Source organism: Eretmochelys imbricata, chromosome 3 (genome assembly GCF_965152235.1).
Source record: "Eretmochelys imbricata isolate rEreImb1 chromosome 3, rEreImb1.hap1, whole genome shotgun sequence".
Classification (NCBI taxonomy): Eukaryota; Metazoa; Chordata; order Testudines; family Cheloniidae; genus Eretmochelys; species Eretmochelys imbricata.
In genome coordinates, this window is record NC_135574.1 from 178,362,265 (window position 1) to 178,387,066 (window position 24,802).

General features: G+C 42.2%; 1 protein-coding gene across 4 annotated transcripts in view; it reads left to right on the forward strand.

Moving 5' to 3' along the window:
• ASB3 (ankyrin repeat and SOCS box containing 3) overlaps positions 1 to 24,802 on the forward strand; it is a 129,555-nt gene that overhangs the window by 65,185 nt on the left and 39,568 nt on the right. For all 4 annotated transcript variants that reach the window (XM_077813894.1, XM_077813893.1, XM_077813897.1 and 1 more), the window contains 2 exons: positions 21,805 to 21,917; positions 22,525 to 22,660. In XM_077813894.1, the coding sequence (XP_077670020.1) occupies positions 21,805 to 21,917; positions 22,525 to 22,660 (249 nt within the window). The remainder of the gene's footprint in view (positions 1 to 21,804; positions 21,918 to 22,524; positions 22,661 to 24,802) is intronic.

The following is a 24,802-nucleotide window of genomic DNA, read 5'->3' on the forward strand; positions in this document are numbered from 1 at the left end:
AATTTCCCAAAGCCTGTCCTTTTGAAATAAAAAAATCATCCTTGACGACCTGGTTTTGATTACCCTTCCATTTAATTTAAACTGAGTCAACTCATGGTCTCTCTATTCAAGGTTATTTTCTACAATCAGCTCTTCTATGATATCCTTGCTACTTACTAAAACCATGTCTAAAAGTGCATCACCTCTTGTTGATTCAGTGACAATTTGATGAAGAAACTCATTTATCACACCCAAGAATAACTGGGTCCTACCAGTATTAGTAGCATTTATTTTCCAGTCTTTATGCAGTAAGTTAGTCTCCCATTATGACACAATTCCCAAAAGTATTTCTCTCTCTAATAATATGAATATTAAAGAGATCACTATCCACATCTGAGTCTGATCCTGGGGCCCTGTAGCACTCTCCCAACAAGAACCTCTTTTACAATCCTTCCCCAAAGTGATTTTGACCCAACAGATTCTGTTTTGTCCATACTACAACTTTCTATTTCTTTACAGTTTACTGCTTTGTTAATGTACATCTCTACCCCCATTAACTTTACTTTTATTTCTACCTCTCCTAAACAGTGCATACCCTTCAATACCTGTATTGCAGTCATGAATGCTATTTCACCATATTTCTGTAATCCCTAAAATTTCTCGTTTGACCTCCTGTACCAGGAGTTCAAATTTCTCCATTTTGTTGCCCAGATTCCTTGCATTTGCGTACAAGTATTTCAAATGCTTCCCTAAGACAACACCCAGTTTTCTGGTTTGTAATATTTCATTATCCCTAACTAATCTTCATTTAGCTGATTTTTTCTTCTTCTTGTGTATTGAAGCCTGATGTTGAAGCCTCTTTCCCAACCATCTCCCCTCATCTCCTAATTTGAATCTCTTCTTATCAGTCATGCCAGCCTTGATCCAGAAGATTAATACCCCAGGTTACAAAGTGGAGCCCATCAGTTGAAATGTCTTCTTTCCAAAAATGCCTCCCAGTGGCTGTACAGTATACTGTACAGCATACCATTCTGCATTTTTAGATATATGGGGATTTAAATCAGTTTAGGAATACGTTTCATTATTGTATGATGAACCTTTCTCATAGCACCATCTTTGAGCCATCTATTGATCTTCATTATCGCATCTCACCGTCATCCACCTTCTCTAGGGACCAGAAGTATTCCACTGAAAATCACCTGAGCTTCCATTTCTTTAAGTATCTCACCCAGCTGAGCATAGGCATCCTTGATCCATTCCATTGGGAATCTAGAAGGTATCTTTTGTCCTGACAGGTAGCACAGTCAGTGGATTTTCCCCCACTTCCTTCGGGATCCTCTGTAGCCTTATGTCCACATCTCATATCTTTGCTCCTGGCAGACAGTACATTCTTACGTTCTCTGGATCTGTTCTGGTGACAGGCCATTCTTCTGAATATGGAGGCTGCAATCACATAGACCTGTCTCTTCCTGGTGTTGGTATGAATCTGTTTTATGTCCTCTCTCACAGTCTTCTGAACATTGTCCTCATTTTTCCTTAGGCTCTGGTCCATGTCTATTTCCATAATCTCTTCCTCTTTTTTGCAGGGACTGGCTTCCATTCTTTTCTTCCTCACCACACCATTTTCTGCCTCTTTCTCCTCCTAATTCCTTAGTGCAGCAAACCTGTTACTCAATTTAATTTCACCACCACTATCTGGTCTCTTCTGCCTTGTGCTTGTGGTTATATTCTTCCATGGATCAACCTCCTCTTCTGGCAGAATGCCCTCTAGTTTCTTTTGTTTGGCAGGTTTCCACAAATCTTGAGTTGTCTCTATCACCTCTTCTCTCCTCTCCTGCATCATACTTTCAAATCCCAGTCTGAATGCCGTTGTTGCCTCTAACTGTATCTCTAATCCTTGAATCTTCTCTGCCATGAGCTCTATCAGATGACATTTCATGCGTAAGTAGCTTCCATCAGGTATCCCCTGAAGGATGATTAACATCCTGCAGCTTCCTCATCCAACCATCTTCTTTCCCTCCTCTCCTCTCCTCCTTGGGGAGCCATCATTATCTCCTCTTTCTAGACCCTATTCTTAGTAAAGAAGAAAGGGGAGGAAAAAATCCCAAACTCCCACTTACAAATGCCCACAGAAACTCTGCTGTTAGATGATCGCTAATGAATAGTAAAGCATGGGGGGAACTAATTTATGTGTGAAAGAGTACTTCAGTCTCCATTCCCATTCGGTTTCTCCCCTTCATTGCTGAAGCTACCAGAACAATGCTAGCCAGTTCCTGTTGTAATTGGATGGCAATATAACTGGAAAAAGACTAATATCATTCTGGGGTGTTCACATTCACAGGAGTGTTGTATGTAAGACCTGGGAAGTAATTGTCCCGCTCTGCTCGAGTACTATATCCACACTTTAGGAAGATGTGGACAAATTGGAGAGAGTCTAGAGGACAGCAACAAAAATGATAAAAGGTTTAGAAAACCTGACCTATGAGGGAAGGGTTAAAAAAAACTGGGCATGTTTAGTCTTAAGAAAGGAAGACTGAGTAGGGACCAGATAAGTCTTCAAATATGTCAATGGCTGTTATAAAGAAGATGGGGATCAATTGTTCTTCAGGTCCACTGAAGGTAGGACAAGAAGTAATGGGCTTAATCTGCAGCGAGGGAGATTTAGGTTAGATATTAGGAAAAACTTTCTAACTAAAGATAGTTAAGTTTGGAATAGGCTTCCAAGGTAGGCTATGGAATCCCTATCTTTGGAAGTTTCTAAAAACAGGTTGGACAAATGGATTGTCTAAGTTTACTTGGTCCTGCCACAGTGCAGGGGTCTGGACTTGATGCCTTCTCGACGTCCCTTACAGCCCTACATTTCTTTGATTTTTTTGAATATTTTTCCATCAGAAAATGTACTGCATTTTTCATGTGTAGCACTGAACAGCTGGTAACAAATGACCGAGGCAAGAAAGGCCAGAGCCTGTATCCTGTTATCAGCTCTTGAGGTACCCATGTAATGCAAATGTGGCCAAAAGTTTTAAAAAATAGGAAAAAAAATAGGGGAAAAATTATTCCTCGACAAAGTGGTAGTATGTCAAGGTTCACCTCAGAGCAGATTTTACTGGCAGATTATGAAAGCTTGAGTAGAGGGCCTTTATAATAGAAGTGCTGACTATTCATATTAAGATACCTGAGGTAATGACATAAAATAGCTGAATAAAATAATAACTAAACTTATAATAACCTGTAGTTTTGAGAATTTTCTTTAAGTGCCACCAGATGTCAGTGTAACCAAAGGACCAGAAAAATACTGCAGTGGATTAAAATAGCTTTCATTAAGGTGTGTTCTTTTGAAGAAAAAAAAATCGATTCATTTTGACAATGATAAATAAAGTAGATGTTTTCTTCAGAAAAATATGTATTTGTCAGTATGTGTAACCTCTACTGCACATTAGATGTTTGCTCTATGCAAAAACTTGAATGTGCGTAGAATTCTGTACTGAATATTTTTATGTGCTTATTACGTATATGCATAAAACCCGAGCACAGTAAAGGCACATATATGAAATTCGCAATGATTGGTACCTACACCACAGAAATCATAGATTTTCTACAAATATTAAGATAAACTGTTGCAAAACAGTACAGCACTTCTCACTACAGCCTTGCTGACCACAGTATTTTCTCAGCAATATTTATCAAAACCTGGCATTGTAGATGAGACAATGTTTCTGATATATTGACTTAAAATTCTTTTTCATGTAGTTTAAAATTGGAATATAATGCATCTTTTTAGATTTTTGCACTCTTTGGGGTATTCTCACTGAGAATTTTCCTCAACAGTGTTCCCCAGGACATGCTTTGTTTGCTTGTGTGGTCTAAACAGAGAAATCATTTTTATTTTCTTCAGTTGTCTTTTTTATTTGATACTGAAAAAACCTGAACATTTTGACAGATTTTCAGTTTAACATTCATATGTGTGAGATATGGTGCTGGATAAAGTACAGGTATCTGTGGGGTTCAGAAAAGGGAGACTTTACACATATTAAGGAGTTACAGCATCAAGATATTTGGAGATGTGGAAGCTTTAGTTCTTGTGACGTGATCAAAATCTCTTTGTGTATTAGTTAATTTTGCTTTGTTATATTTCTTAGATCACATAATCATTTTTTTTAAACTTGAGAGACTGACAAATATCTGTTGTTTGAGAAAGGTGACAGTTGAATAAAGGGGAGCAGAATTGTACTCAGTATATTTAGGGATATTTTCAGGACAGGAGATTTCCCCCATAAGATTTTACTGTACAGCATACCATTCTGCATTTTTAGATGTATGGGGATTTAAATCAGTTTAGGAATACGTTTCATTATTGTATGATAAATTGTGACATTGGAGATGGCTGAACTTATCAGAAGTCAACCACTGTTTAGTGTACAATGGAGTTTTTAGTTTATTTGTATACTACGGTTGTATTTTAAAAAGCTATGATATCTGCAGTTCAATTGAAGGGTTATTTTTAAAATACTTCTTTGGTTCAGTGCTGGGTTAGGAGGATAAAAGATATAAATACAAAGAGCAAATACATTTTAATATTAATTGTCAAAGACATTTTCAAAATTGTTCATTTCTCCACTGAGGGTGGAATTTTCAAAAGCACGTGGGGGAGTTAGGGGAACAACTTCCATTAAATTTTCTTTAGGTGCTTTTGAAAATCCCATAGTGACTATCCACCCACAAATATAAGTTTCAACAGTGTTTATGAGTGGGCACAGAATTCTTCAGCCTTTGTTTTTTTATTTACAAAGCTTCAGAAGGGGCAGCAGAACCTATAGCTTTTCAGATGAAATAATTAAATTCTCATTCATATCCAGTTGCATGATGGAAGGCAAGGGAGAGGAAAGGTGTATTAATCTCTGGGTTCTGTGTATAGTGTTTACTGCTGTACATCTGCGTTGGGTTCTTGGTTTCTGTGTTTGCGTTGGTTTGATCCATTCATGAGTTCCAGTCAGGTTTTTCCTTCACTAAGGGTATGTCTACATGATGAAATTAGGTCGATTTTGTAGAAGTTGATCTTTAGAAATCGATTTTATACAGTCGATTGTGTATGTCCCCACTAAGCACACATTAAGTTGGTGGAGTGCGTCCTCAATACTGCAGCTAGCATCGACTCACGGAGCGGTGCGCTGTGGGTAGCTATCCCACAGTTCCCGCAATCTCCACTGGAATTCTGGGTTAAGCTCCCAATGCCTGATGCGGCAAAAACATTGTCGCAAGTGGTTTTGGGTACATGTCGTCAGTCTCCTCTCCTTCTCTCCCTCCCTCTGTGAAAGCAATGGTAGACAATCGTTTTTCACCTTTTTTCCTGGGTTACCCGTGCAGATGCCATAGCACGGCAAGCATGGAGCCCACTCACCTCACCGCTGCTGTTGTGAGCATTGTAAACACCTCGCGCATTATCCTGCAGTATGTGCAGAACCTGGCTAAGAGACGCTGGCACGAGGACAATTGTGAGGAGGACATGGACACAGATGTTTCTGAAAGCACAGGCTGTGGCAATTGGGACATCATGGCGGCAGTGGGGCTGGTTGATACAGTGGAATGTTGATTCTGGGCCCAGCAAACAAGCATAGACTGGTGGGACTGCACAGTGTTGCAGGTATGGGATGATTCCCAGTGGCTGCGAAACTTTTGCATGCGTAAGCCCACTTTCCTTGAACTTTGTGAGTTGCTTTCCCCTGCCCTGATCTGCAGGAGTACCAAGATGAGAGCTGCCCTGACAATTGAGAAGTGAGTGGCAATCGCCCTGTGGAAGCTTGCAACGCCTGACTGCTACCAGTCAGTCGGGAATCAATTTGAAGTGGGCAAATCTACTGGGGGGATTGCTGTGATCCAAGTAGCCAGTGCAATCGCTGACATTCTGTTATCAAGGGTAGTGACTCTGGGAAATGTGCAGGTCATACTAGATGGCTTTGCTGCAATGGGGTTCCCTAACTGTGGTGGTGCGATAGATGGAATGCATATCCCTATCTTGGCACTGGACCACCTTGCCAACCAGTATGTAAACTGCAAGAGGTACTTCTCAATGGTGCTGTAAGCACTGGTGGATCACAGGGGACGTCTCACCGACATCAACGTGGGATGGCTGGGAAAGGTGCATGACGCTTGCATCTTTAGGAACTCTGGGCTGTTCGAGCAGCTGCAGGAAGGGACTTACTTCCCAGACCAGAAAATTACCATTGGGGATGTTGAAATGCTAATAGTTATCCTTGGGGACCCGGCCTACCCCTTGCTCCTGTGGATTATGAAGCCATACACAGGCAGCCTGGACAGTAGTAAGGAGTAGCTCAACTATAGGCTGAGCAAGTGCAGAATAATGGTAGAATGTGCCTTTGGACGTTTAAAAGTTCGCTGGCACTGTTTGCTCACTAGGTTAGACCTCAGTGCAATCAACATTCCCATTGTTATTGCTGCTTGCTGTGTGCTCCATAATATCTGTGAGAGTAAGGGAGAGACGTTTATGGCGGAGTGGAAGATTGAGGCAAATCGCCTGGTGGCCGATTTTGAGCAACCAGACACCAGGGAGATTAGAAGAGCACAGCTAGGTGCGCTACGCATCAGAGAGGCTTTGAAAACCAGTTTCATGACTTGGCAGGCTACAGGTGAGACAGTTGTGTGTGTTTCTCCTTGCTGCAAACCCACCCCCTTTGTTGATTTTAATTTCCTGTAAGCTAACCACCCTCCCCACTTCGATCACAGCTGGCAAAGGGAATAAAGTAATTATTGTTTTGAAACCATGCATTCTTTCTTTAATAATTAAAAAAAAAAGTGAGATAACTGAGAAGGTAGCCCGGGTGGGGTGGGGTGGGGTGCGGGAGGAGGGAAGGACAAGGCCACATTGCTTATTATAGCCACACTACAAATCAAAACTGTTTGAATGACAGCCTTCTGTTACTTGGGCCATCCTCTGGAGTGGAGCGGCTGGGTGCCCGGAGCCTCCTGCTCTGCGTTCTTGGGTGTCTGGGTGAGGAGGATATGGAACTTGGGGAGGAGGGCAGGCAGTTGTGCAATGGATGCAGCGGGGAGTCTGTGCTCTTGTTGGCTTTCCTGCAGCTCCACAAGATGCCTCATGATGTCTGTTTGCTCCTCCATTACCCTCAGCATCGCCTCCTGCCTCTGCTTATCGCGGTCATTTAATGCTTTCCTGGCCTCTGTCGCTGAATGCTTCCATGCATTCAGCTGTGCCCTATCAGTGCTGGAGGACTGCATGAGCTTGGAAAACATGTCATTGCGAGTGCATTTTTTTCGCCTTGTAATCTGCGATAACCTCAGGGATGGAGATGATAGAGGGAGCATAGAAACATTTGCACCTGTGCGGGGATAAAAAGGAAGAGTAAAATTTAAGATGATACATTTCTGAGAACAAAAGAGAGACTCTTTCACAGTGAATCAAACAATTCACAGCAGACAGCACATGTGCTTTAGGTACAAGGTTGCATTTTGCCTTTTATATTGAGTGCCTGCTGGTATGGTGACACATCACACAAGACTGGGCAACAGAATTCGGTTTCCAGGCAGCCATGGTGAGCCTTTTGTTACGCGGGGTTGGCTTCTTACGCCTTCATAACATGTGGAAATAGTTTCAAACTGCAGCGCCCTCCTTTCCCATAGCAAGCAATGCCGGTTGAATTTCTCATTTAAAAGGAGGGGCTGTGGTTTTCAGGTGGATGTGCAGCAGACACCTCTCCCCACCCCACCGTGTGGCTATTCTCTGGGATGATCCCTTCAGCCCTTCCCCCGCCACATGGCTATTCTCCGTGATGATCCCTTTTAGCCAAGCGCAAACAGCCCAGCATGAACGGGGTCCTTTTACTGTTCCCTTACAAAAAGTCCCCTATTTCAACCAGGTGACCATGAATGATATCACTCTCCTGAGGCTAACACAGAAAGATATAGACCGAATGTTGCTTGAATGCGACCAAAACCCAGGACCTTTTGCTGCCATGCTTTGTGCTGCAGTGATTCCAGACTGCTTGCTGCTGGCTTGGCATGGTAAAGTGTCCTACTGTGGAGGACGAAATAAGGCAGCTCTCCCCAGAAACCTTCTGCAAAGGCTTTCAGAGTGCCTCCAGGAGAGCTTCATGGAGATGTCCCTGGGGATTCCCACTCCATCCCTAGACACGTTAACAGACTTTTCCAGTAGCTGTACTAGCCGCGAATGCATCCCAAGTCTTTAGGGCAAATCAAACATTTAACACTATTGCTTTTAAACCCTGTACTGCAGTTACAAATGTGAATTCACCAGAGCTGCCTTCTGCGGCTTCAGGGCCAGGGATCTCGCCTTGGGAGGGTATTGGCTCCAGGGTGATGAAAAGGTCCTGGCTGCTGGGGAGAACAGATTCACCGCATGCCTGCTGCACATTCTGCTCCTTCTCTTCCTTATCCACAAAATTCTCCTCCCTGTTGTGTGAGACACCCCCCTTGCAGGTGTCCATGGACAGTGGTGGGGTAGTGGTAGGGTCCCCCCCCCCAGAATGCAATGCAGCTGATCATAGAAGTGGCATTTATGGGGCTCTGACCCGGAGCAACCATATGGCTCCTTTGTCTTTTGGTAGGCTTGCCTGAGCTCCTTAATTTTCATGTGGCACTGCTGTGTGTCCCTGTTGTAGCCTCTCTCTACCATGCCCTTTGCGATTTTGGCATATATATTAGCATTTCTTCTTTTTGATCGGAGTTCGGCCTGCACAGATTCTTCTCCCCATACAGCAATCAGATCCAGTGTCTCCCTTTCGGTCTATGCTGCAGCTCGTTTGTGATTCTGGGGGGACTGAGCTCGCCACGCTGACCAAACAGGAAATAAAATACAAAATTTCCTGGGGCTTTTCCTGTGTACCTGGCTAGTGCATCTGAGTTCAAAGTGCTGTCCAGAGCGGCACATTGGAGTACTCTGGGATAGCTCCCGGAGGCCAATACCATCAAATTGCATCCACACTACCCCAAATTCGACCCAGCAAGGTTGATTTTAGCGCTACTCCCCTCGCCGGGGAGGGTACAGAAGTCGATTTTAAGAGCCCTTTAAGTCGACGGAACGGGGTTGGTTGTGTAGACGCATTCATTTTAAAATCGACCTAACACGGCTTAATTCGACCTACCCCGTAGTGTAGACCAGGGCTAAGTTGCCCCAACACAACTTCTAGATGGATTGCATGGGCAGGTTTATAGTCCCTGCAACTGAGTCAGTTAAAGGACCAATTAGCATAGGAGGATTGGGTATGTATTTGGTGTGATTTGTGAACATGTGAGGAACTGTTCCTTCTGTGAATTCCAAAAGAGCCAATCATTAGAGGCTGATAATAGGTTGGCTAGGCACACAAGGATCTGAGGTTTCTGTATGGGGGAGCAGAGGCCTACACGTTAGTATGCATCAGCAATTGGTCCTTGTGACCCTTCTGTTGCTCTGTGATGATGCACTGGGACAGGACCATGGGTTCCCAAATTCAGGGTCAAGTCAAAGGGAAAGAGGTAGAGGCAGTTCCCATCTCTAGAGTGAGTTTGCCAGGACTCCTAACCTTTAGTCATCTGATGTTGTTAGTTTGGTATTGATAAAGTTTCAGGCAGTCCAGGCAAATTCTGAAGAATTTATTATGTATCTTCCTTCCCCTTTGTCCAATCAAGTGAAGTTAAATTGCTTGACTCATTTCTCAGCATGCTATGTATTATATACTTACATTACACAGTCTTCATTTTTGTCATGGCTTTCACAAAATCATGAATTCTGTGCCTTCCATGATTTTCAAAGAATTTCTGACTCTGAACCCTTGGCACTTCGGGATTTCTGCATATGAGAAGTAGATGCAATAGATAAACTGTTGAGCTAAACTCATTGAGAAACTTTAATTAAGTCGAGTCAAACTTGGGATTGCATGGGGAATAGGAGCTCCTCAACAACATTGTGAAGCACAAACAATCTGACCAGTGAACTTGTACTGAGAGCTTGAATTCCCATTGAGACGATGCAGTTTCTCCCTCACCTAAGTTCAAAAACAACAGCAAAAATTCAATTCTGATATGACAAACTATTGTTCAAATCTATTTGCTGTTACCACAGCACAAACATAATTCTTTGTTGACTAATACGAGCCATTAAAGTTGTCAAGGCTGATTCTCCACTCTGGCACTTCGAGTGCAGAAGGTGGGGGCCCGCAAGGATTCTAAAAATTAATATTGGCCACTCCAGGCTTGTATTAAACTTCCAAGATTACAGCTTCTCTCTGACCTTGGATGGGTAGATGCTGCCACCACCCAACTGCAAAAACCCCTTTGAGATCCCAGGAAGGCGCACCTGGGAATTCCTTCCTGTGCGGTACCCTCAAGCCCTTTCACCCCCCTTAACCCCACGGAAGATCTGAGAAAGAAAACAAACGAAATCAGCTGTTGCCACCAGCTAATTAAACAACATGTGTACAAAGCTCTTAGGACACAAAATCCAATCCTGTTCTAAAAAAAGGTAAATTTTATTAAAAACAAAAAGAAAGAAAATACATTTGAAAACTCAGGCAATTGCTAGATTTAAAAAACCCACTTACAATAATTAAGAATCAAGAATAACCTTCTTGAGATCCAGCTTAAAGGTTACAAGCAAAACGAAAGTATTTGGGGTTAGCACAGAGGAGTCCACAAGCCATAAAGAACTAATAATAAAAAAAACCTAATCGCATCTTCCTAGACATTTCCTGATCTACTTACATATCTGGGGGTTTCAAGTGAGTAGTTTCTAGGTATGATTCAGATGATTTTTCACACCTGGCTCCAAGCTTCTTACAACATAGTTCCAGTCCTTTGTCTGCTTCTCAAGAACAACAACAGAACAGACAAAGGGGAAGTTTTTTTCCCAATTTTAAAAAGTTCTAGCCTTCCCATTGGCTCTTTTGGTCAGGTGCCCACTCCCTTCTTTTTACCTATGTAGGGAGACTTTTTAACCCTTTACAGGTAAAGCAAGTAGAGAACAACTACCAAGAGGGATTTTATAGCTAACTGGCTGGCTGCGTGTCCATAAAAGGGAGCTACCCCCTCCCACCCTTTCATTTATCACAAAAGTGTTACAGGTTATGGAACCCTTTTGCCGGTGGGATTTGACATCTTTTAATTATATTTTTATGATAATGTGCTCTTCACATTGACCAGTCAATGGCTCTTCCTAAAAATTACCATGATTGAACAGCTATAACAACTTGCACTTCTGCAGTGTATACGATCTCGAAGTACTTTATAGACTCTTTTCTCCAGCACAACCCTGAGGCATAGGTAAGTATTGTACCCATTTTATAGGTAAGTAAGCTGTGTCACAGAGACTGTAGTGATTATCTGTCCGTCAGCACACCTTTGCCAATGGCTTAATGAGGGAAGTCTCTCTTTATACCAGTAATATTTGCAGAAGGAATACAGAAAATGACTGATTGGAAACAAATAATTTATTTAGCAATGATCTAGTGTGAAAACCACTCTTGCAGTATAATTATTGCACTTTGTTTTCTAGATATTGGAAAATACAGTATATGGTGTTACGTTTTCAGCTCATTTGTGTGTTTTCTCCCTAGTCTTGTGTGGTTTTACAGAATTAATATTCCAGTGTTGTTTTTATATGATAATGATATGTATTTATTTGTCCACCTACTTACGTTTGTAAATCTACAAAGTAATTATGATAGACTCAGAGCAGCTTTCACTAATCCAGGTAACAACCAGCTAGAGAAGCTGAAGAACAGGCAAAGTCCAAAGAACTCTGGTGCTCACCAACCTTTGTTTCATTGGGTATACTCAGCACTAGGGCAGGGAAATGAGCAGAGTTGCTCTGCTTTGTGTTGGTGGCTGACACCCAGAAAAAAATATGGAAAAAATCTTCAGCAAGTAATAGTGAATCAGTTTGTCTATCATAAATAGGGTTTTCCAAGGCTTAGGTGTACTAATGAAAGGGAATAGTTTATGTAGTAGTTAGAGGCATTAAAATCCGTGTTTCCAAGAAGACAGTTGCTAAACTCACAATTCATTGGGGCCAGAATTTCACCCAGTTGTGTGCAGAGGGCACCTGAATATAGGGTTGTATAGAAAGGGATGGTGATAAAGTCACAGAGTTGTGTTGCCTTGAGTTTCTCCATCTTGTGAGTCCCTAAGTTCCTCCCCTTGAGAAGAACAATATGTAGGAACTGAGTTTTCCCTCTGTTTATCTGCCCTTCTCTACCACCTCTTATGAGTTTTTCTTCAGGAGAGGTGATCTGGGCTAAGAGAGCGGGATGAACAAGAAAAGATGAGGGGTTGCCTCCTCCCAGTGGGAAAGCGGTGGGATATCAGCAGTAGCGAATCACTGGGGGAAGATGAAGTTGTTATTTGTTAACAAATGGCATAAAAGGGCATAAAACGTTGCAACAGAGGGCATGAGATTTATAGGTTCAGGAAACCATTATAGCTACCACTTGGCAGGCAGAGGTGAATTTGTAGATAGATAGCCTGTAGCCTGTCCACTTGCTGCTGCAGAAGTTCCTCAACATGCTCTCTAAAAACAGGCTGGTGCGCTCTGCCTTTTTTTGTTTGCTTCTACTCAGGATAGATAGGGTTTGAATAATAACCAAAAAAATAGCATGTAAGAATTTTTCATTTTCATCTCTAAGTTCTGTTGCTGTATCACAAGCATTGGTTAGTAATATGAATGTTAAAGAGAAATTATATACTTTCAGGTCATGGTTATTTTGTCAAAATTGCATTAAAGTTAGCTAGGATGTTGCCACAAATACTTAATCAAAATGTAGTGATGTGTCATTGATTATAAAAATCCATAAATAGTGTAGCCAGGGTGCTTTATCTCCAAAGTAACATTATGTCTAAGAAAAATTGACTTTTGGAAGTTTCTTAAAAATAACCTACTAAATTCATTATTTTCAATACTATGGTGATCTATTGATGAGCAGATTGGTTTGTAGGAGAGTAACCCATTAAGTCAGGGGTGGGCAAACTTTTTGGCCCGAGGCATGCAAAACTGTATGGAGGGCCGGGTACGGAAGGCTGTGCCTCCCCAAGCAGCCAGGACCCCGCTCCCTATCTGCCCCTCCCCCTGACTGCCCCCCTCAGAACTCCAGACCCATCCAACCCTCCCCCCCCACTCCTTGTCCCCTGACCATCCCCTCCTGGGACCCTCCACCCCAAACTGCCCCCCCGGGACCCCACCCCCTATCCAACCCCCCTGCTCCCTGTCCCCTGACTGCCCCCCCGCCCCTTATTCACACCCCTGCCCCCTGACAGGCCTCCTGGGACTCCACCCCCTATCCAACCACCCCATGCTCCCTGTCCCCTGACCGCCCCCCCCCCCCCCCGAACCTCCACCCCATCCAACCACCCCCTGCTCCCTGTCCCCTAACTGCCCCCCCGGGACCCCATACCCCTTATCCAACTCCCCCGCCCCCTTACTATGCAGCTCAGAGCAGCAGGAGCTTACAGCCCCGCCGCCTGGCTGGAGCCAGCCGTGCTGCACTTGCGGCGGCATGGCTGCAGGGGAGGGGGGCTAGCCTCCCTGGCCAGGAGCTCAAGGGCCAGGCAGGACGGTCCTGTGGACCAGATGTGGCTCGCGGGCCATAGTTTGCCCACTTCTGCATTAAGTGATCTAAAGGCAAGTTTTTGTGTGAGTAAAAGTTAGGAGAGCAACATTTTGAGGCAAGTAGTCTACAATCATATTTACATTACCTTCTGATTTATTTTCCTTCTGTCTTTGTCACCCTCTTTTTTGACTCACCTTTCTGCTACTTAGTACCTTTTTTCTATTCAGGTTAGGCTGCAAATCGCAGGGAAAAATAGTGCTGTTTTTCCAGTAGGAAAGACTTTACTAGTGTTTCTTAGTGAGTGGCAAGGATTGTGCATTCATACTGAGTGAGAGAGGCTAGGATCACATTATTATAGTCTGTCTCACTCTCTTCAAGCTCAATAGTTAGAGCACTTTTATTAATATTATTATTGGTTATTACTTTTCTTACCATAGCAAAATTAGCCTGTCAGCAATGGGTGCAACAAAAATGGTGCTGAACGTAATTTAACTGCAAGTGTAGCCAAGGAATTCAGAACCAGCCCAGAATCTGTGGCTAAAATCAACCTAACTCACTTTCTGAAATTAAGCTGAAAAGGGTTTGTCCTTGGTGTATTTGCATTTAAACTGTTCAGCACCAGTTTAGTTTCACTTGTTGGTGACACCTGTTGTCAGTAACAGGACATTTGCTGGTGTAGACAAGGATCTCAGGCAAGAAGCCGCACTACTGTTCTTATATTGTTTTGAGTGCAGATTGTCCTTTGGACCTATGTTGAACAAAGAAGGAAGGTATTGTTCCTCAGGTGGACAGACAACCAACTTGTTCTTCCCTGTATTCTCTATTATGGAAAACTTGTCTTATGAAAGGGGACTCAAGGAGCTTGGCTTGTTAACATAACTAAAAGAAGGTTGAGGGGAGATATGATTGCTATCTATAAATATATCAGAGGGATTATTTAAGCTCAGTACCAATGTGGACAAAAGAACACATGGATATAAACTGGCCACCAGGAAGTTTAGACTTGAAATTAGACAAAGGTTTTTAACCATCAGAGGAGTGAAGTTTTGGAATAGCCTTCTAAGGGAAGCAGTGGGGGCAAAAGATCTATCTGGCTTTAAGATTAAACTTGATAAGTTTATGGAGGAGGTGGTATGATGGGATAACATGGTTTTGGTAATTAAATATTCATGGTAAATAGGCCCAGTGGCCTGTGGTGGGATATTAGATGGGGTGGGATCTGAGTTACCCAGGAAAGAATTTTTCTGTAGTATCTGGCTGGTGAATCTTGCCCATATGCTCAGGGTTTAGCTGATCGCCATATTTGGGGTCGGGAAGGAATTTTCCTCCAGGGCAGATTGGAAGAGGCCCTTGAGGTTTTTCGCCTTCCTCTGTAGCATGGGGCACGGGTCACTTGCTGGAGGATTCTCTGCTCCTTGAAGTCTTTAAACCACGATTTGTGGACTTCAATAGCTCAGACATAGGTGAGAGGTTTTTCACAGGAGTGGGTGGGTGAAATTCTGTGGCCTACGTTGTGCAGGAGGTCAGACTAGATGATCATAATGGTCCCTTCTGACCTTAGTATCTATGAATCTATGAATTATGCTTACTTTAAATATAATTTGCAAATATGTAACCAAAAATTAGCTAAATGTATTTTTATGTTCTGAATGGCTCAGGTAGATAAGGGAGGCCTTTGGAATGTAATTAACTCTAAACAGACTTTGTCTTTCATTTCAGTATCCTCAAAGTCAAGCTGGCCAGCTTCTGCCACACTTAACATTGCATCTGCTGTGGTGCCTTGTTGGGAAAAATAGAGCTGACTCAGTGGCTCACGTAAGTGTAATTGTTTATTATATAGCGTGGTTTGCAAAGTGTTTTTTGTGTTGTTTTATATTTCAAAGGGTATAAAATAATAAGAAAGACACCATAAAACTGTGCTATATAATGAAAGGGAAAAAAAACACTTACCTGAGCTATCATGAGTCAGTTCCATGCCCCAGCATGGTTCTTCAAAGCCTCTGAAATTAAGGCAAGCATTGTGCGAGGGTCTGGCGGCTGAAAGAGGGGTCAGCTGGTGTGGCTTTGCAGAGGCTGAAATGAGGTGAAGAGTGCATTTCTTTATACAATCTATTTAGGGTTTTCAGAACATCATAATATATGTAGTTGGGCGTGTTAAGAAAATATTCTCAGCTCACCTTTTAAATTCTACCGCTATACCCCTTGAGCTGTAAATGCCATTAGAGAGAATTTCAGTTGAACTCCACAATTTAAGAAGTTTCTATAATTGTATAAATTACCATAAGTAAAGTGTAACTGTCTGTCTATGGTCTAAACAACTCTGAAGTAGGGGTCAGTCATTGAGAGTAGAGCAACTTTTTTGGCTTGTAAGAAAGGCAGGATGGGAAGAAGACAGATTCATATGAACAAAGGGCACTGTGAGGCCCTCTGATGTAGCCAATACACTGGCCTGCTCCCTGTAGATGTATGGGTAGCTGTTCTATTTTAAATAGAATTCCTATGTGAATAAGTGGAAGTTTTTAGTCTCTAGAATTGTCCAAGTGAGTCGGGTTGGAGAGGGTAAAAAACAAAAATAAAGAAAATAAAAAAAGAAATACTGTGTATAGGAGAAAACATTCAAGAACGATTCATCTCTCTGAATGTGACCCCTGTAATGCCACCAAAGACAGCAAGACTTATGGTGATAGCCTGGGCAAGCAGTAGCTGTGCACAGGGCTGCTTTAACTTTTGCACCTATTCAATTTTTCAAAGATTTAAAAATATTTTAGACAAGATAGTATCAACAGCTTGCTCCAGAGGCCAAGCTCTTTCCTGCTTCCCTCAGCTGGAAATGCATAACCTCGTATCTCTACCAAAATGTTAAAATGTGCAACACATTCAAGGAGGCAGAATCACAACTGATTTGCCTCTGTCATCAATTTTAATGAACAGCTGGGATATATGGACATAAAAAAAAATGGAGAAGAACCTCTCACTTCGCTGTTTTTGCCTTCTAGTTCAACAATTTTGCTCTTAAAGCCAAACAGTTTTTATTTCAATATAGTGTAAGAAAGCGCTCTGAAGTTTTGGTTTTCTGTTAGTACAGTTTATATGCAATATCAAAATTTGGTAAAACGGACCTCTCAGTAGCGTTCCTACTGTCTTACCTGGCCAATGGCAATCATGTTTCCAGCTGCTGTAATCAACCTCAGGAGAAAGATAATGTATCCTCACAAGTGCACAGAGCAGCGGAGTTTTGACTGTAAACAAGGGTAGTTTACTAACTTGTTTTCAGCAGCAGGTGAACTGTGAGACACACGTGACTATTCCGTATAGTGGCACAAGTTGGTGGCTGGATAAGTACATAAGTGGCTATTTTCAGTCTGCGGTGGTTTTTTTCTTGAGGTGAGCCCCTTGTCTGATGGGAGTGGTAATGGGGTTCTAGGTTAGCATGTTGTCAGCTAGTTCCAAGGTCAGTGAATAGTAGAGGTCTCTGAAAAGGTACGTTTGAGTTAATATAGAGGCATACAAGTGTTAATATGCTCCTTTTTAGTTAGAGACTCTTTATACCAAAGTCAAGTTTTAAGTATCCTGTAGGGTTGGACCAGGGGTCTCAAAGTCCTGGCCCATGGGCCTTCTGTGCCCTGAGAACCTCCCCACTGAGGCCCATGGAGGAGAGACGCATGCAGCCACGCTACCCACTCTGTCTGCTGCAGGTGCCACCCCCCACAGTTCCCATTGGCTGGGGGTGAGGGACAGAGATACCATCACTAGTCATCGGGCAGAGTTAGCCATGGAGGCAGCATCATTAGTTGCCAGGCAGAGTCAGCCATGGAGGCAGTGTAACTTTTTTCCACAGTGTATATAAACAAGTCAAAATACTGAACACAACTATCTGATGCCCACCTTGCTGCAATCCTGAAAGTTTCAACTGCTCAGTCACTGAGGCCAAACATCAACAAACTGACAGAACTGAAGTGTTGCCTGGTGTCTGGCAAACACTAAAACTCTCTGGCAGGTGAAGAATTGTATAAAGTTGTATGACAGTTTTATTATTTCTAAGAAATCTGAAATAAAAAATACAATATTATCGTTTTCTGAACACCATCGTCAGTTACATTGTTGGCCCACTGGGAGAATTTGAGGACGGGCACTGGCCTTAAGGTAAATTGAGTTTGAGATCCCTGGTTTAGACAAACTTTATATTGGATGTGCACACTTAACATATATGACAAAGAATCTACCTGGAGTGATTTCAGTGACCAAGTCCTTCCTTTCTGATAGGTGCACAGAGTGGTACTAGAGTAAGGGAAATGAACAGTGACTTAGTCCTTCACATGTGAGGTACCACAGGAAGTTGTTTATCCTCCTAAGAGCATAAAAGCTGCTGAAGAAGGTTGTGAGGCATTTTGGTCTGTGGTAATGTTTGTATGGTGATGGTACTTAGTTCTAGGTTTCTTATTCATCAGATTCAGTTCGTTCAGTTTCTTTGCTTCCGTAGCATCAGCCCAAAATAGGGTCAAATGAGAATGGGTTGGCTGATAATTAATCTGGTTAAAACAGAGATGTATTTGTTTGGTTGGTAATCTAGAGAAATTAGTGAGGGTTGTAACTGCTCCACTTATTCATGAAATGAATCCCATCCATGCCAAAACAGCTTGGGGTAATTTGAACCCAAGATTTCTCTTGGATTCCCAACTAGCAAAATGGGTTCATACAGCTTTTAGAATCTGTGGTTGGTTGAAGTGTTGCAGCCTTTCCTCACTGAAGCAGATCTCACGAGTCATCCATGACTCTATCACTTTCAGGCTTGGGCTACTTCATTGTCTCACAGTTAGGGTTATCCTTGAAGACCACTTGGAAACTTTAGCTAATGCTGAATGCAGTAGCAATGCTCACAGCGCAGTGCATCGGCCATGAGCACATTAGGCCTGTGTGCCATCCACTTTACTGGCTTCCCATCTGCATCTGATTACAATTCAAATAATTAGTTTTAATCTACAAAACCTTCTGTGGTATGGCATTTAGCTGTCTTAGAGTTTGCAGCTCTTTCTGTGCACCAACATGTCAGCTGAGGTCTGCTGAGGAACTTCTGCTCATGGTCTTTATGTGATTCTGGATTAGAGGTAGGGCATTTGTGATTTGTTTTGGAACTTTACTACCTCTGTCATATCCCAAGTTTGCTTCATTGTGAAGTGCAAGACCCCTGTCTTTGACAAAGCTTTCATTGTACTGAAAGCTACCTCTTTTACAGAAGAACAGCCATACTGGGTCAGACCAAAGGTCCATCTAGCCCACTATCCTGTCTTCTGACCGTGGCTAATGCCAGGTGCTTCAGAGGGAATGAACAGAACAGGTAATCATCAAGTGATCCATCCCCTGTTGCCCATTCCCAGCTTCTAGCAAACAGAGGCTAACGACACCATCCCTGCCCATCCTGGCTAATTGCCATTGATGGACTCCATTATGAACTCCATGAATTTATCTAGTTCTTTTTTTAACCCTGTTATAGTCTTGGACTTCACAACATCCTCTGGCAAAGAGTTCCACAGGTTGACTGTGGGTTGTGTGAAAAAATACTTCCTTTTTTTTTGTTTTAAACCTGTTGCCTTTAGTTTCATTTGGTGACCCCTAGTTCTTATGTTATGAGAAGGAGTAAATAACACTTCCTTATTTACTTTCTCCACACCAGTCATGATTTGAGAGACCTCTGTCATATCCCCCCTAACTAATTCATATCAGCCTAACTCTAGAAAAACTACTGACTGACTAGAATCATAGAATATCAGGGTTGGAAGGGACCTCAGGAGGTCATCTAGTCCAACCCCCTGCTCAAAGCAGAACCAATCCCCAACTAAATCATCCCAGCCAGGGCTTTGTCAAGCCTGACCTTAAAAACTTCTAAGGAAGGAGATTCCACCACCTCCCTAGGTAATGCATTCCAGTGTTTCACCACACTCCTAGTGTAAAAGTTTTCCTAATATCCAACCTAAACCTCCCCCACTGCAACTTGAGACCATTACTCCTCCTTCTGTCATGTGCTACCACTGAGAACAGTCTAGATCCATCCTCTTTGGAACCCCCTTTCAGGCAGTTGAAAGCAGCTATCAAATCCCCCCTCATTCTTCTCTTCCACAGACTAAACAATCCCAGTTCCCTCAGCCTCTCCTCCCCAATCATTTTTTAAAAAAGGAGTACTTGTGGCACCTTAGAGACTAACAAATTTATTTGAGCATAAGCTTTCGTGAACACGGCTGCTACTCTGAAACCAATAATTTTTGTTGCCCTCCGCTGGACTCTTTCCAATTTTTCCACATCCTTCGTGTAGTGTGGGGCCCAAAACTGGACACAGTACTCCAGATGAGACCTCACCAATGTCGAATAGAGGGGAATGATCACGTCCCTCGATATGCGGCAATGTCCCTACTTATACATCCCAAAATGCCATTGGCCTTCTTGGCAACAAGGGCACACTGTTGACTCATATCCAGCTTCTCGTCCACTGTAACCCCTAGGTCCTTTTCTGCAGAACTGTTGCCTAGCCATTTGGTCCCTAGTCTGTAGCGGTGCATGGGATTCTTCACTTGTCCTTGCTGAACCTCATCAGATTTCTTTTGGCCCAATCCTCTGATTTGTCTAGGTCCCTCTGTATCCTATCCCTACCCTCCAGCCTATCTACCTCTCCTCTGAGTTTAGTGTCATCTACAAACTTGCTGAGGGTGCAATCCACACCATCCTCCAGATCATTTATGAAGATATTGAACAAAACCAGCCCGAGGCTTCATATATGACCACTGCAGCCTGATAACTAGAAAACAAGTTGGAATTGTGGAATAATTTTTGCTATTAAGTGTTGGCAATAAATATATAAAACAGATACCGAGCAGCTTGATTTTAATAAGCTAAATTGACTGTAGACCAGGGGTGGGCAAACTATGGGCTGGATCTGGCTCCGCACGCTGCCCTCGCCTGCAGGCACCGCCCCCCGCAGCTCCCATTGGCCGGGAACAGGGAACTGTGGCACTCCGTCCTGCACCCCAACCCCCTGCCCCAGCCCTACATTCATGGCCCTGCATGCAATTTCCCCACCCAGATGTGGCCCTCTGGCCAAAAAATTTGCCCACCCCTGCTGTAGACAGAGATGGGAAAAATAAAATTGGATTGAAAATTTAGTAAACATGACCTAAGAAGAACGTAACACTGAGAATCATTTTGTAGAAACTCTTTTTTTTTCAGTGTGATTCTGTGAGGTCCTCTATGGAATTTTACAAATTGTTACTTTGCACTTTATAGGATTTATAAGTCTTTTAAAATTTTTACAAATATTTCCTAAGCTTAGGAACTCTCCAAGAAATTATGTACTTAAGATTGTATCATACCTATTTTACATATAAGAGATCATGTAATCTCTTTGTTCCTCAATTACCTGTGAGTTACAGAGTGTATTGGTGGTAGAGCTACAAGTAGAACCCAGAACTCCTGACTCTATTCTTTCCTGTAATCAACAATCACTTTCTTTTTATGGGTATTTCATTTTCAGAGGTGTCTGCAATATTGGTACACTAGTAAGAGTCGTCACGTACTGTAGTTCCACTTTCTTGTCCTCATGCTGAATGTGTGGGTAAATGCGAAGTTGCCTCTAGGGCTAGTGTGGCTGATTGTGATCTCTCATCACAGAGTGTAATCAGGAGTATGTCTACTGAGGTTGATGTAGTTTTACACCAATGTGGACTAAGGACTTAACTTCCATATGTACAATTTTTTTGTGTGTTTTTAAGTTAAAAATTATTGAGGAAGAGGAGAAATTAAAGTTACTAGCAGATGTTTCCTTAATTATGGTTTCCATAGATTTCCACCTGCTGGAGAAAGAGATGTGAGTTTTGCTGTACATTGGAACTTTTATTCCCTGTGAAACCACATTATCAGATTGATAGTACTTTATCTCCATTATCCATGTAGTGACTGTCATATTCTTAAATGATGGTTATCAATGTCTCCATCTTGGAGCTTATAAATGTTTTGCTTCACAAAGAGGCAACACTGGATATAATTTCTGTTTCATATGCAGAGCCTTAGAGAGTAGTTTTGTGTGTTTGGATTTAGATCTGTAATCAAAGCTGCACAGTCACTCAAAGTGAATTAGTTTTGATGTCTGTTGTGGGGCTGTAAAACAATTCTGACTACTGAGGTGAAAATTTGATGACTAACCCACTGAGCTGACCAGTTCCTTCAATTCTGCCTCTTTGGTAAGAGTAATTTTTTACTACTCTGTTTGAAGCTGTAGAAAATGGACATCCAGAAATTATAAAGCTTCTACTCCAACACGGAGCAAATATTAATGGATCCCATTCTTGGTCTGGATGGAATTCTTTGCACCAAGCTTCTTTTCAGGTAACCTATAAATTTATTATTTCATTTCCATGTAAATAGTGTGTTTTACCCTTTTAAAATGACAGGTTGTACAGTTTTTGCTTCTTACTCTGGTGATTTATGATTGTTAGGCTAGGGCAGAAAAGGCAGTCTAAATGCTAATGATCATTCTGAATATGTCATACTATGCTAGAGCAGCTATAGAAGGTGTTGGGCAGCAATGATTATTTAAATATTAAAAGTACTGCATGTACTTAAGAAGTGATCAGATATAACATTTGGGAAGTAAATCTGTTATAAGATACAATGAAAGTCTTCCCCAAAAAATTAAGTGTATCAGATGAGGTCAACCTGGTCTCTTCTCAATTTTTTTTTAATCCAGCATAAAAATTTATCAGACTTATAGTTCTAATATGCTAATTTAATTCTATTTATATTTATTGGACTGGGTAAATGTGCAATATGAAATTAAACCTATCTGATGATTCTGCCACAGACTTTCAGAATACCATAGAATATTGAATGTACTCTATATTTTAGATTTCTACACAGAGTAAGAATGAAAAAGTAGGGTTATATCAATTCCACTGCTTTTTTTTCTAACAAAACAAAAATATATTTATTTCAGGGACATACTGAAATAATAAAATTGCTTCTTGAAAAAGGAGCAAACAAGGAATGTGTGGATGACTTTGGAATCACACCTCTGTTCATTGCTGCTCAGTATGGGAAGCTGGAGAGTTTACGAGTACTTCTATCACATGGTAATTTTCACCTTTCATTTAGCATTGGTAATATTTTTATAATGTTAGTGAAACATCAGCTATGAATTGGTATGTGAAATTATTACAAAATGCTTAAATTTTGCTATTCTGGTATCTTGCCTTGCTTTCCCTTGAGTCAGACCAAGAAACAGGACATAAAACATAAGTGCTCGTCTACAGCTGAAATGCTACAGTGACACAGGTGATTCACCTCACCAAAAGGCAGTAGGTAGGTCGATGGAAGAATTCTCGGGTTGACTTTGCTCTTTGCTCTATGTGCACCGGGAGTTAGGATTTTTTTACACCCCTGACTGACTTAGTTGGGTCGACCTGACTTTTTAGTTAGACCAGGCCTAAGTAAAGACCTAACCTCGGTAAAGATTAAGGGTCTGATTGTGAAACCCTTAATTACACTGAATAGTCCTTTAGTTCAGTGGTTTTCAAACTAGGGATGCCGCTTGTTCAGGGAAAGCCCTTGGTGGGCCGGGCCGGTTTGTTTACCTGCCGTGTCCACAGGTTTGGCTGATCGCAGCTCCCACTGGCCGCGGTTCACTGTTCCAGGCCAATGGGGGTTGCAGAAAGTGGCACAGGCCAAGGGACGTGCTGGCCGCCCTTCCCGCAGCCCCCATTGGCCTGGAGCGGCGAACTGCGGCCAATGGGAGCTGTGATCAGCTGAACCTGTGGATGCAGCAGGTAAACAAACCGGCCCGCCCCGCCAGGGGCTTTCCCTGAACAAGCGGTGCCCCTAGTTTGAGAACCACTGCTTTACTACATGAGAAGTCCAATTCATTTCTATGGATTACTGCAGGAGCAATATACTACTCAGCGTGATTAAGGGTATCACAGTCTGGCCCTAAAGTTACAGTAGTAATTTCTTCAGAATCTCATACCAGCAGATCTTGGTGTGCATCTCTGAATAGTATGCTCTCACTAACCTTCCCACACAATCAAATGAAAATTAAACAGTCATTACTATTAAACTGTTGAGCACCCTAAACCTGACCAAAACATCACACACAGGTCAACAGCTCTAGCATCTCAATGCTTGTGGGGCACTATCTCCAGAAAGTAATTTCTAACAAAATATTAACTAAATCTTTGCAATTTCTCCACAACGTCTATCATTTATCTGGTATTGCCCTATTCTACTGCACAGTGAGACAAGTACCTCCCAATCTCATACAAAGTAATTTCTCTCATTTTACAGTAGGAGTAAGAAACCTAATGTAAAGTTCATCTGTAAAGGTGTAAATAAAAGTAATGACTCTGTGGTTTATAATTCTGTTTATTAAGAATCTTCTACTATCAATGTATAATGCAATGCTATACCAGAGTGCAAGCCCAACAATCTGCCAGCATAGCAGGATTATTGGCATGTTGAATGATGGGAATGTCTTCCTTTGAATGGAAGAAAGTGGTTCAGCTCTCCAGTGTGTAATGTTATTTTAGAGTTTGTTTAATTTATTAGATACTAATTACTTGCAGTGTGCTGAGAATTGCATATTTTTCTGTATTTGTGATTAACTTTATGTTAATGCTTTACATCATTCATTCACTCTGTAACCTCAGCAGGGTTTCAAGTGACCCTAAAGGAGAATTTTAAGGGACTAGCATTTGACAGTGTTTTCTTCCTGTCAAATTTAAATGAAAACCAAAAATACTTTGAGAACTTCAGTTCTAATCACTTTAGTGTATGGGCAATTTGAAAACATGTAGCAGGTTAGTAAAATAAATATGATTCTTCTTCGAGTGCTTGGTCATGTGGATTCCATTGTAGGTGAGTGCGCGCGACCACACGCACAGTCGTTGGAGACTTTTGCCTTAGAGGTGCCTGTAGGGCCAGCCATGGTGCCCTCTGGAGTGCCACGCTCATGTGTTGGTATATCAGGTGCCGCCGGTCCTGCGCCCTTTCAGTTCCTTCTTACTGCCCGGGGTGGTCAGTCGGAGCGCCTCTGTCCCTTGCTTCTCAAGCGGTCAGCGGTTTCTCTTCTATCTTAGCCTTGTGCTTCTAGGTGTAAATAGTTTAATCATTTGTTAGTTAGTTGTTAAGTACCTGTTAAGTGTTTAGTTAGTGTCCCGGCAGGGACTTTGCCCCAGGTGGGGCATGCCCCGGTCTCCGGGTTTCAAGCCCTGCTTTTTGTG